Source organism: Apostichopus japonicus, chromosome 20 (genome assembly GCF_037975245.1).
Source record: "Apostichopus japonicus isolate 1M-3 chromosome 20, ASM3797524v1, whole genome shotgun sequence".
Taxonomy (NCBI): domain Eukaryota; kingdom Metazoa; phylum Echinodermata; class Holothuroidea; order Aspidochirotida; family Stichopodidae; genus Apostichopus; species Apostichopus japonicus.
Genome location: NC_092580.1, coordinates 19,298,366 through 19,311,989, shown reverse-complemented (window position 1 = coordinate 19,311,989; position 13,624 = coordinate 19,298,366). Strand labels below are relative to the sequence as shown.

Below are 13,624 nucleotides of genomic sequence, written 5' to 3'. Positions count from 1 at the left end.
GATTTCATTTTATGCGACAGTATGTGAAATATACTTCGCATTAAAATGTAAAAAACAGAGAACACTGAAGAAAGAAACTGTCTTTAGCTGGAAACATTAAACAGTGATTTGCAAAAACACTCCCATGTTTATTTTCCCTAGTCGACGTGACGATAATATCAGTGTAAAACACACTTACCAGCAAAGCGGTCCTCACATATGCACGTGTATCCGGATTCCGTCTGTACGCACTCTGCGTTATTCTTGCAAGGGTTGGAGTAACAGAAGTTGACCTCTGTGGCACAGTAGTTACCAGAGAATCCCAAAGGGCAGTCACACTTGTGGATGGATCCCGGGTGGATAGGACGAAAGATGACCTTATCCGTGGAGATGAACGCACCGGGCAACCAGAAGCTGAAGGTGTCGATGCAGTCGTAGTAATCGCTACAGACTTCCCACAGACAGATGTTGTCGCCGAACGGTAAGATGGTTGAGGCTATCCTGGAGGATAGGTGGCTGCGATTGAGGTACACCCTCTCCTGAAGGTACTGAGAGGAGAAGAACCTGTCGTCTGAAAACTTAGCCGCAAAAGTCACGTTCATGACACCGGGTCCGCTGTCTTCCAAAACGTCTCGGACGCTGAAGAGGTAGATGAAGTTCTTGTTGGTGGGGATGATGCTGGATAACGTATCGATAAAGTCCCTCAGTTTTTCGGACAGGAAGGTCTCAATTCTGACATCTGCAAGTTGGACGGTGATGCTATTCTGGAGCATATCGTCGTCGACGATGGTGAGGTGGAAGGTGCACGTCGCTCGTACAGGGTGTTCTCCATCTACAAAGATTGACAAAAAGAAAGGGAAAAAATGGTGATTATACACAGTAAAAAATATTCTCTGGAAATGCTGCCCAGGGTAGTTTTCTCTCAAGCAGAATTTTTCCTGATGATTATCTGATAAGCATCATAGAGACTGAGCATTTTCTAAGTTGCTGTTCAATAAGACTGAATATAAGAAATTTAGGGAGAGCCTCTGGAGTAAATTTAGCACGACTATAGAAATGAAAATAAAAAAAAACACTTTCTAACTAAGCTTTCTTCGTTTGCGAACACCCCAAGTAACTTCTTCAGTAGTGAGATGTAGCAGTCCTCAGGGTGTAGTTACTGATGGCAAAGGAAGAATGGGTGCTGATCCACAACAGGGATTCAAATGGAGGGTGGGGTGGGTGGAGGGAGTGGTAGGGGAACAGAGCTAAAATGTTACAAATTTGTAGACCAGGTACAGTAGATGGGAAGCTGCTTAATTAGAGAGAGGACAGGGAAGAGAGAGCACTGTTAATTCAACAGTCACTTTAGGGAATTTCAACGACACTTAATATATATATAATGATTTGCTTGAACATTCAGATCTGATAATAAAACAATGTAGCTATTGAAAACTCATTTAACGAGGCAGGTAGTACCCGAACGACATAATCTATCCTCTCATGTATTCTGCTTGATCCGTAAGGATTAGAATGTGTCAATTAGGAGGATGATTGCTTCTTGATAAATGAACAGTACAGTAGGCCTAATAGCTCTACCGGAAGCCTCTAGTGAGTGAGAGAGGCACATCTAGGGACTTCCATCAAAGATTTGACTATGTACAACAGAGCACTAAGGCAAAATACTTTCAAGGAATGAACACTTCTGAAGTTCTGAGGTCTAATGCCAGAGCCAGATGATCGTCATCAGTAAAGAAGATGATTAAAAAAAAAAATTCTGTTACCAACGAACTTAAGAATGGTAGATTTGGAATGAAGAAGAGTGGGTGGTGTTAGTGGGTCAGGGGGGCATGTTGTGCTAAATGTTACCAATTTTAGAGGTTAATTAGCTAGATCTGAGAAAGTGTGTGACTTAAGTGAAAGCAAAGAGAGAAGTACAGTAAATAACAACACATTTAACTAGTTAATTTGGGTTTTTTAGGATGAGAGGGGCTGTAAACAGGAAGTGGCTATTCACTGTGTTGTTACTGTACCATTTTGACCTCCGACCTTTAGAATCAGAGTGCTATGATTGGGAGGAACAGGTACTGTAAGTTGAATACTTTGGGATTCTAGAAGGGTTGATGCTCGATAGTGATTGGTCATTGAATTGGTCACAATTACAGAAATTTTATTGAATTGGTCACAATTACAGAAATTTTATTGATTTGGTCACAATTACAGAATTTTAACTTTGAATTGGTCACCATTACAGAAATTTACGTGAAAGTCCCCATATCATTCTGGACTTTGACAGGCAAAGTGCAATAGTTGTTACCAGTGGAATCGATTCAAATGTTTAAACATTTACTCCAGAATTTGAAGAAGCGATCATAGAGTAATTGTTCCAATGTCCATGATGTTCATAGTTAAAAAGATTTCAAACATAAAATTAACCAATCATTTGAACTAAAGCATCAAAGCTGACAAGAATCATCCCTGAGAAACATCAGTATTATATGATTCAGGACTATATAATGATTGAATCATTAATATTATTTTTTTAAATTTTGAATGGAACAATTACCCATAAATCCAGTAAATCCTACCTTGACAATAAAGCTACGTACACAGCAGTGCAGTACTGCATGAGGTCTACAGAAGAAAATACACTTTGTTTAATCTTAAACTAATTTCCCCTGACAAGAAAAATGGAGGTTAGTCTGCATTATCTACTGTACAGGTATCATTGATTTTATTCTGAATGTTGCACAAGAAAATGTATTCACATTGTAGGTGACGTCTATAATACTGCATTATAGCAGCATACATACAGCATGGCAACGGTTAGCCTTCTGCAAAATGCTACCTACAGTACACAAAAGCACTACAACGTACACTGTTGAACATGTTACCTACGAACAATCATTATTTAGCACTTTCACAATTTATCCAGGTAAACAAAATTCATGAAATCTCAAAATCGCCAGAGAAACCTCTAAAATTACACCCTGCTGCAGCATGGGACAAATGTTTGCACTGAGATAGAGCTAATTTCACGAGCTTTTCATTCATACTTAAATGACCTTTCCAGCTTTATATGGCCATAATTAGAGTAATCACCATTGGACTTTGGAACCTAAGAGTCCAGTGACTTGTTTATTCTGTCAAGTTGTTGTTGGAGATGCTGTTGCTAGATATGTCCATCATGTCCTTTAATTTCAATGATGTAGAAATATCTACTATTAAAACCTGTATTAGGCTCAGTCAGTGTTGGATATATATGGCATAGGCATAGTAGGCCATGGCACTGGACCTGGAATATGTTTGCATATGCATAGTCAAATTTGCATGCAAATTATGCATAGGCAAATTTCCTGCAAATTAACATGAAGCTTTCATGTATTTAAGGCAGATAAATTCACTCACATATCAAGTGTAAAAGTTTCAATGGATCTTACAATCCCCAACCATTTGATGAAAGACAATTGACTTCCAGGACAACATTGATGACTTTGCAAAACATGAAATCCAGAAAAAGGTTTATTTGATGGATATGTCATCCCAACTGCCTCCCTGTTCACATTTGGTCAATAATATCTGGCATTTCTATAAACTTTGAGGAATATATATTTAAATATTTATTTATGCAATAAGATTGCAACTGACCAAGGAAGGTTTTTGCTCCTTCCGAATGCTTCATACCATTTGAATATTTTACTTTGCAAACACATTTCGTTTTAATATTAAATTTCCAAACTATTTATCAACATGTACCTTATTCGGCTTTTACTCTAAACGATACTGCTTTAAAGCTCCATCAAGACTATCAAGCGCCGTAAACCAGTGATGCGGGAAACTTGATTTTTCTCATTATTATCAGTAGATATTCATCACATCAGAATACGCAAATGATGTGAAATATTTGTCCGTTTGTTCCATTCATTACTATTTACGGATAATATTTGACTAGTTCCCGAAAGCAAACATCATATAGTCGGCATTACTACTTTCATAAAACCAAATGAAGATATACTGTATATCAAGAGCATGTAAACACTGTCAGCTTCCAATTTCAAAGGCCTTGACAAGCCAAGAAATACTTGGTTTTATATTGTGTATGTATTAAGACCACCAGAAAAGCAAGAGTTCTGTATATAGATATATAAATTGAGTCGAGCACATTTGCTTTATTTACATTTCAAGGAGCTGTATCTCATATGCTGGGTGATGTTTGATTAGGTTTGTCAAAGGCATCTGCTGAATATTAATGAAAGATTCTGAATCACAGTGTGAAAAAAAAAAATTTCACTACAAATTAATTTCAGTAACTCTCCCTTTTCGATATAATTGTATAATCTATCGTAGGGGAAATTTATAGATAAAAGTATAAAGACGTTCTTCCTTGTCGACTGACTTGCATGATACACAGAAACGTGAGTATTAGGAGCAAGAAAGTGTGAGTAAGAGGAGCGAGCGAGTAAGACAAGAGAAGTAAATATTCTAATTTACAGTTTGAAAGAGGAAAGAGATGTTATCTTCTCTGCAGTCCATCATAAGTTTGATACCAATTAAGTTGGGTCTGGATTTAAATACCTCAGTCGTTAAATAGCAGGAACTCTTGTTTATGAAGGTGACTATATATTGGAGTTTGCTCTAGCTAACCTTTGTTTATTTGGACCCTTCAAACAATCATAGACACCACATCGAACACTACTAAATACTGTACGAGTAAGAATGGTAGTTATAGTATTTAATACTGAAGAAGCTAGGCTATTAATGTACACATGCAACACCTGCATAGTGAAGCCTAAAGGCAATCGTGTCGCATTGCTTTTCCTCCCAAATATTTTCTTTTCAATTTTGCTATGACTGGACAGATTACCAAAAGCTGTTGAAACTATTGTCGCGTAAATCTGCAACATTATATGAAAATTTGGAAGTGCTCTGAAAAACAGGAAAAAAAACATCCTGTAAAGGATGTAAAAGATGACTGTTTCTGGAGTTTACTGGCAGGTAGAATGCATAGATGTTTGTCGGAGTTAAGTGTAAGGATGCTTTGTGTAGAGATGGATCTGTGCCTAAATTTCTTTTCTAGCTATTCATGAATTAAAAAAGCACTATCCTTTAATGCAGTGTTAACCACATCTCCCTCCCCCACCCCTCCCTCCAACTTTCTTGGGAGGTGAGGTAACAAGCTTCAAGTAACCTCTCACTTACTTTGGAAACTGGTAGGAAGAGTAAAGTGGTGTTAGAATGTTCTTGTAATTAACTGCAGAACACCATCCCTTGATCTTTTTACTCAGTAAAACTGCAGGTGAAAGGTTTTTTTGTTTTTTTTACCTACAGTACCAGGAAGTTGATGGGCTCCTTTCTTCCATGAGAAGTTACTTCCTGTTTAACATTTTTGGGAAGGTGTTCTTCTCTCTTCCCTTTCCTTACCATTCTTATTGCTTTCATACTTTCACCTTTCATGAATTTAAACGATGCAAAACCTTGAATGCACTGTTATAATCCCACTTAAGGCTGTACAAAGGTGATATTTTCATGATGGGGTACTTAATGAGATATGAAGCCTACTAATACTGTACATGTTTTGTGAACCATTTAAGCGCATGGCTATTCTATGGGCTAACCACACAATGCAAGGTAAACTTACTCAGTGACAATGCAAATGGCCATAGGAGTCTATGTTTACTCTTAACTACAAAACTGACCCCTCTTTGTTGGAGAATAAATTGCACAGAGAAAAGTCCTTGCTAGATGACAAATCTTTGTACCTTGTCATTAGTCATTGATATATACTGACAGTCCAATGGGGGTACATATTTCTATAAGGTAGAAAGTGGCTGGACTCCTTCTTTTCTTATTTGGGACATAGATTCTATGAGCTAGGGATCTTACTTTTTAATTGTCTTATTTGTAATAAAGTATAATTTGTTAATCTATTGTGAAACTATTTATTGCAAAGTTACCTTCACAGATCAAACTATACCAAAAAAGGTGATTTATTAAAACAAAATTCAATTTGATTCTAATCTGGAGTCTACAGTACAGCAATGGAACACACAAACCATGCATGCTATTACGAATACATATAGCGCACACGCACATCTTGCCATTTCCAAATATTGAAGATGTCAACACAGGTAGAAAACTGGTTAATACAGATAACTCTCTATCTCTGATTTTGATTCAGCTATCCACAATAGAATGTTTATATATTTAGTTGTTAACATATACAAGTTCCATCTCGTTTTTTCCCCTTCTATTTCTGTTATACTATGTGACAGTTTCTATAGTAACACTATAAGTTAATATAACTTACTTTTAATAACCAGGATATCTACCGTAGACCAATCTACCAAACTGCTAATTTACACCAGCAGACAAAGACTCTTGGAAAATGTTTTTGACTTCTCGAACATCGTGGGTTCAAAGGTCAAAAATAACTTACACTCAATCACATAAACACTCTTGGCAGTGAGTGAGCCATTCCAGTCGTTGTTTTCGTTTTTGCTGAGGAAATGAATGTACTCTATAGCAGATATTTGTGGTCTGCTATTGTAAATATCAAGTTTATCAATATGAACAACACAATAAATACATAAAGTCATGCATGGTGACAGCTTGTAGTTGCTAAGAGTCATATGGTATAATGCAGAGCAATAATTTGAGGGGAACACTCTATGGTATGCCTCTACGAAAACAAACTGGGCTGGAGAGATGAAAGGAAGGGCTGATTTACGACCTCACATTGAAAAGTTGCACTCTGACAGAAATGGTCATGGAGAGAGGTATACAGTACAGTACCTATTATACAAAGGGATTGGTTATCCTATGCTTGTGTAGTATTGTCTTGGGCTTATAGTTTGAAAGTCTAGAAAAGTCTTGAAAGTCTTGAAAGTCTAGAAGCTAGAAAATTTATATAGAGAACGTGTGAGAAAAGTAACTGTGTACATTAAAGTGCTACCTTTAGCTGTACAATATGCAGTGGAGGCGGTAAATCATCGATTGCATCCATGGGATTAAAGAAAAAGATTTGCTTGATCTTCTATGAACATGGATGCATTTTGCTTTGCATTAATTATCTGTTTATTAAGTACTATGCTAATTAGAGCAGACAGATAACAATGTATCTAATATCACAACACTAAGTCCACCAAACTCACACTATAACAATAGTGATGCAATATCTGGCATTTAAAACTTTTTTGTAATTTATTAAAAATGTCATTTTAAAACATAAATTTACATAAAAATGTCAAGGAACACTAGACTTTTTGTATTTAATTGAGTGGTTTATATAAGTTGCTATTGTGGAACAGGTTAAACTTCTACTCTATTGCGAGTGAGGGGTATTCAGTTCCAATGTGTGAATATCAAATGACTCAGTTCACAAGGATGCAAACATTATATGACTCGGTTCAAAATGGTACAAACATTCCGACTCTGTTCAAATGGGTGCAAACATTATATGACTCGGTTATGGTGCAAACATCATATGAATCGCTTCAAAATGTTGCAAAGTTACATCCCAAAAGAAATTACAGCTTTAAACAAATACTTTATGAAAAGAAAGCAGAGTAGCAATTTAATATAGACAATCTCTTTGCCTTCAATTCAATGTCATTTTGGAGGGATGAAAATATCGACCATGCAGCTTTGCCCGAAAAGAGCGTAACATGAACCGGCACACAAAATGTATCTTTGAAGGTGAGCTAGAATTTCAATCTTACTTAAATATTAAACTTTTTACCAATTTACAAAAATCTTGATTAATTTTGAAGTGCAAATGACCCTTGATATATTTAATCGATCTAGGCAATTGAGAGTGACAAGCTGCGGAAATGAAAATCAATTGAACTGAATTGGTCCATCGAATCCATCGGTTTTCTAATGGAAGAGAAAGAAGAGGCAGCTTCATCTTAAATCATGTTAGATTGTAGAAAGACTGCCATCTCACATAGAATGTATTATTCTGTACAAGTACTGTATAATAGGAACTCTCCCAAAGTTTCATGAAAGGTATGGTTAATAGGTGTACCTGTTTTTGGTTTCCAGGGAAACCAATGGAGTCACATACTTTTTTAAAGGTATTGCAAAATAATTTGAAATAGAAGGCATTATTCAATTTTAGCTTTAGAATTTTCTATTGGATCACGACTGACTTGTATGACAAAGCCACATGGTAATTCTTGGACAAATGCCAAAAATGTTTTAAAAAAATATTAAGAAATACCAGTTAACTTGACAATAGACACAGCAACTGTATTTAAAGCATGGTAGCTACAGGTATAAATGTGTTTATATGCCACTGAATGGAATGGATTTTGGGTTCCAAATTGTCTGCCACTGGAATATCTCTTTTTGAATAATAAAACTTTTCTACATCTCACAAAGTAACCATTGAATCTGATGAAACCATCTTGAATAGAGACAAGCATGCTAAGATACATACTTTCATATCTCAGATTGTATGGTATTGAACTGATGAAGCTTGTTTACAAGTATTAATTTTATTCATCCACTAAGAAACCGGCTGACATCATCAAATTTATGCAATTTATGTTGGTGAATGCACTTTAATACATATATGACATCATCAATGAGAAAACTAGCATGACTCGATTTTTACTTCACAACCGTTCCGTTTCTGACGAGAGTAAACTCGAGTTGTCTTTACTGCTTTGAGTTATGACTCATAAAGACGCTGCTTTCTTAATAGGGAAAAAAATGTGGGCAATTACTAAATTTAGAGATGGAGACTTAATGAATATTCAAGTAAAGTAATAAGGCAGGAATGATCTAAAAATATCCAGTCTGCTTTATAGGATTTACAGTGAAAACTTTCCAGTGAAGAGAGAATGATGACATGGTTAATGATATTTTTACCTCATTTGAAATTCAAAATAAACACATACACATATGATACTTGAAAAAGATGCTCGAAGCCAAATAGTTTTAAACTTTCTATAAATTTTCAATATACAATCCTTGCTATGGGTGCAGTAAAGTGACGTCACATATCACCTCATGCATATTTATGATGTTTTATCTGTATCTATACAACGACAAATTATTTTTTCAAGAAACTTTAAAAGAGATATTTATCCCAGAAATATATCCCTACAACTGGGAATTTTAAAACAAGATCAATTAAAACTACAAAGTTACTAAGAGTACTAAAGAGTCCCCACCCAATTTCTTTTCTGCTCCTCTTTCTGCCCCATTTCTGCTAAACGCTTCTTAAGAGCAATTTCATTTACGAGCTGAGAGAGCAGACACAAGCTTGGCCTGCCGAGGCATTCTGTTTACTGATTTATCATCTTAAAAGAATACAGCGTACCCCAGTGCCAGCCCCGAAGAATCAACAAAACGTCAATCATGCAACCCGTTGGAGGTATGGCAAATAAAGGCTAAACTATACGATGCATGCACTTGTATCACTCTGTTCTTCATTTTGGCCATTTCTCCCACTTTCAATTAGTCTAATGAGGTAACTCTCGCACATTCGCTACATCGACTACGACTTTCCTCTTTTTTCCTTTTCTGGCAAAGATCGCTACTCTCGATTGCGCCGAACAGCCGCGGTCGAGAAATGGATGAAATTGAACTCTCTCTGAGAGCACCCTAAATAGGTCAATGAAACATTTCTGTCATGTGTGATGTGCATTTTAAATATCTTTGGGATAAACAGGTAGGGTTAACGGTTTATATTTCTCCGGCTGTGCAGTTCCCTCTTGGATTCTCTACGTCACAATTTGCTAGTAAATTGCCAAACTAGCAGTATATACACAGTATACGACTACCACTACCCTCATTTTGATATTCTTAACTTTTAAATTAGCGTTGCTCCCTACTAAAAATGTGCATCTTACATACGTTATTTTTTAACCGAGATAGTACTTTGTAAATGTTGTCAGTTGTTTCGCTAGGCGGTCATCGACAGGGATTGACAATTGAAACAAAAGAGTTACGGGGAGGGAAAAATTACAGAATTGGATATGGTTCGGAATGATTGCCGCAAGCAATTCTTGCAATTGGGCTGAGATTTAAGTAAGTATGTTATACTAGATGTCATTCCTGATAGCTAATAAGACACATTTATGTATCAAATGTATGGTTGAGTGGCATTAGAAGAAACTTTAAACCTACCATGCATCTTGGAGGTTTGTGTCCTGGCTGAAATAAGACAGATTTTTTTCTTTATCCCTGGAGGAGAAATCCACCATTTCCCCATCTTAAATGGTCTTCTCATTGAATTGTCAAAAATGGATCAAGCTAAAACTTTGAACTGGAAAGCGAACCAACATTGAGCGTAAGTTCGCAGGCATTCAGTTTCTACACGTGCAAATATTAAGGCCTTCCATTTTTAACTGCAAAAGTTGATTCATTGTCCAAGAAAAATGATTATGATGGAACGTGTGATTCAGTTGATTATTCAAAGACAAGCTAATTTATTGTTTATGACCACCAACGCCCTCTACAATTGCCTCCCCCCTCTGCCCCCACACCCCACTCCCTCTGCCTTCTCTCCATTATACCTAACCCAGCTAGTTAACTTTTAACTTCAATATTCAATTCCCTTGGCACCTTGAAATGTATGGATACCAATTAAGCAGAAAAAATAATACCTACTGTTACATTTCATTACAGTATACTGTATATTTGATATTCATGGCTTTAGTATTTTTTATTCTATTTATGCACGTTATGAATATAAAGACTTTGAGCTTGTTTGCTCCACATCTGTTTTATCGAATGTCCTCATTATACATGTATACATACGTCTACCAACCTAACATTGTAAGCAACACAAAGTATCCTCATACATTCACACATTAACTCCATAATAAACAGCAGACTCACACAGAAACTAGAGCGCGTTTGAAGAAAAGGTCAAAAAACAATTTCTAAATACATAACTGTACAAAATTCAAATTATTGATTCTTTGATTTGCCAAGCATGATTTGTCATGTGTGTATGAATTCGTACATGAAGTAGTAGCATAAATACATGGAGGGATGGGGAGTCAACACATCTGCCTTCTCTGAGTTGGATGTTATTGTAAAAGCATAGAAACTGCTGACGGCATTAACATTGGCAACACTGTTCTAGTGTACTGTCACATGTATCAGCTGCAATTCTGAGTTGGCAGTTTAAATTTGTATCCTTCTAAACAGGCGCATAATTTGAATCATTAGCACATAGTTGGATACGTTTAAATCTACAGTTCTGGCTAAGATACCTACTGTTACAATGCAAACCTACAGTACAACTCTGTCAATGTTGACCTCTATTTTACAGCCATATACAGAGTATGTTAAACATCTTTACTCCAAGACAGGAAATTTTGTGTCCCACAAAATTTATTCAAATGTATTATAATTTGTTTAATTTGAAAACCTTTTGACATTGATGTCTAAATATCATAATTCTTGTAAATGTGAGCTATTTGGTAGGCTAAACAAACACTTTATGATCAACTAAGACACAGGTTAGTGATTGGGTACGGTAGCAATACTATAGTCTAACCGTGGAAAATTCAATGCTTCTACTGCAGCTTATAAACAGCTGTATTTACATAGGGTCACCAAGTTTTCAAATCAAACTTCTAACGTTACCCATACTAAGATATAAGGATATATTCAGTAGATCATACAAGAGTTCCATGAAGACTTTTTTTTCAATTACTTTTACTATTGTAGGGAATACTTAATTATTCCTTTTGATTTCATTAATTCCCCAAAACTTCCCCAAAACACATTTTTTCCCGTATTACATTTTAACCATATGGAAAAATATTCAATATTTCATTCTCTTGCTTCAGGAGCTACACCTACACCCATGAAGCATGTACTGCAATGTTTTTGGATTGTATGCATTGTTTTTTAATTCCACGTATTGTAAAGTATAAAATATCCATCAAAATCGATGGAAAAGATAAAGTTACAGATGATGATACTACTGTGTTTAATCAAATTTGTTTACAAACTACATTGTAAAGTGCGAAATCTGGTTGGAGATACTTTTGGAGAAATGTAGCAAGTTGAGATATGCAAATTGCCCAATCCATCATTAACACAGCTCGGGGTAGGATGAATATATAGTGCCAGTAATATACAATTATTTCAAAATGATTATGTTAGGTTTTTCATCTGCTGAATCAATGCTGAAGTATCACAGATCCATCCTAACCTTGCAAAGATTTCAATTTTCTTATGTATATATCCTCTCACGTTTTATTTCAATCACTTTATCTCCCAATGTAAATCAACAAAGTGACATCAAATATACATATCTTATCTCTCAGTAAATAAATTACACATACTTGTAAACAAACTAAAGCTACTCCTTAAATTTTGAATAAACATTATATATATTACAGCCTTTCAAAGTGGAAAGCTACATACGCCAAATCTGGATGTCAACATCGACCTACCGTAATCGGTATCTATTAAATAATTTACCTCTTCCAGCCTACGCCATGCATACAACACATTATTGAATCATAATCACATACACATGACCTCAACAGATTTGAATATTCATAGCGCCAAAATAGTGTACTTTTTTGTGAGGTTTTGTTATTCTTTAACATTTTTTTAAATTTCTGAAGGGGTTTAAACATCGTTTTTATTCTGAGAGGGTGGGGGGGGGGGTGGAAGAAGGCTGGAAGATGATTGGGAAGGAGAATTTCAGAAGGAAAAGGAGAGATGGAGAGAGAGAGGGTAGACAGAGCTTTTTGATACGAACATCAATACTCTTCATGAGAAACTATTACAGATTTATATAAGTTCATTGTTCTGATTGTACTAAACTAGTGGTCTCCCCATCCAGATACTTGAGAGCACTCATCACATATGTGAGGTAATCGTGTCACAATCGATAAGTAGTTCATGGATGTGTACCACTTTACAGTAGCTTTGAATTTAACGCCAACTTTGTACATGAACCTCAATGCATAATACACCATGAGCCACAGATTTATGCTACTTACAAGTACTATACATTCTCCTTGACTTCTTCCTCCATGAAAGGTCATTGTTTGGAATTCTTTGAAGCAATAGTGTGCATTCTAACTGTTACTAACAAGCACACACAGAGAAGGTCTGTTGAGGTTATTCTTGAGCAGCAACAGGCAGATCTATGCTGGAATATTCATGAGCAAATAAAACACTTGATACTGGTATTCATGAACAAAGACACACATTTTGTTTGATTATTCATGAGCATCAAACTCACCTGTCTCCTCAATCTCTCAGTACTTCCGGTTTATCTTATCATGGGTGATCTAGTGAAAACCTTTATAAATCATAAAACTTACTGGTTTAAATATTTACAAGTGACGAGCTTACCCGTCGTTGAGGGTGCACAGTGTTAAAAGATTACCAGGGCATACTAGACATGGTAGAATGAGGTGCTAAGGTTATGAGGAGACAGGTAAGCGAGGAGCGAAGAAAATTTGTCTTCACATTGTCAGACCGCATTGTTAGCTGTCAGTGGGTTCCAACAGATACACCATTACAATATTCCTTAAGGCCCTCCATCCACTCCACACCTACAGTATCACTTCTAATCAAATCATGAGCAGTATTTTATGCTTCCATTCTACAACGGCAGCCAAAAACATTTACAACTGGTGCACTTGATGTTTATGCAACCAACTCCAGGTTCAAGGAC

At 36.1% G+C, this 13,624-nt stretch overlaps 1 protein-coding gene across 5 annotated transcripts in view; it reads right to left on the bottom strand.

Annotated features, from left to right (window-relative positions):
- Positions 1 to 13,624, bottom strand: part of LOC139961705 (cadherin EGF LAG seven-pass G-type receptor 2-like) — a 108,253-nt gene that overhangs the window by 73,050 nt on the left and 21,579 nt on the right. For all 5 annotated transcript variants that reach the window (XM_071961117.1, XM_071961116.1, XM_071961119.1 and 2 more), the window contains exon 3: positions 179 to 811. In XM_071961117.1, the coding sequence (XP_071817218.1) occupies positions 179 to 811 (633 nt within the window). The remainder of the gene's footprint in view (positions 1 to 178; positions 812 to 13,624) is intronic.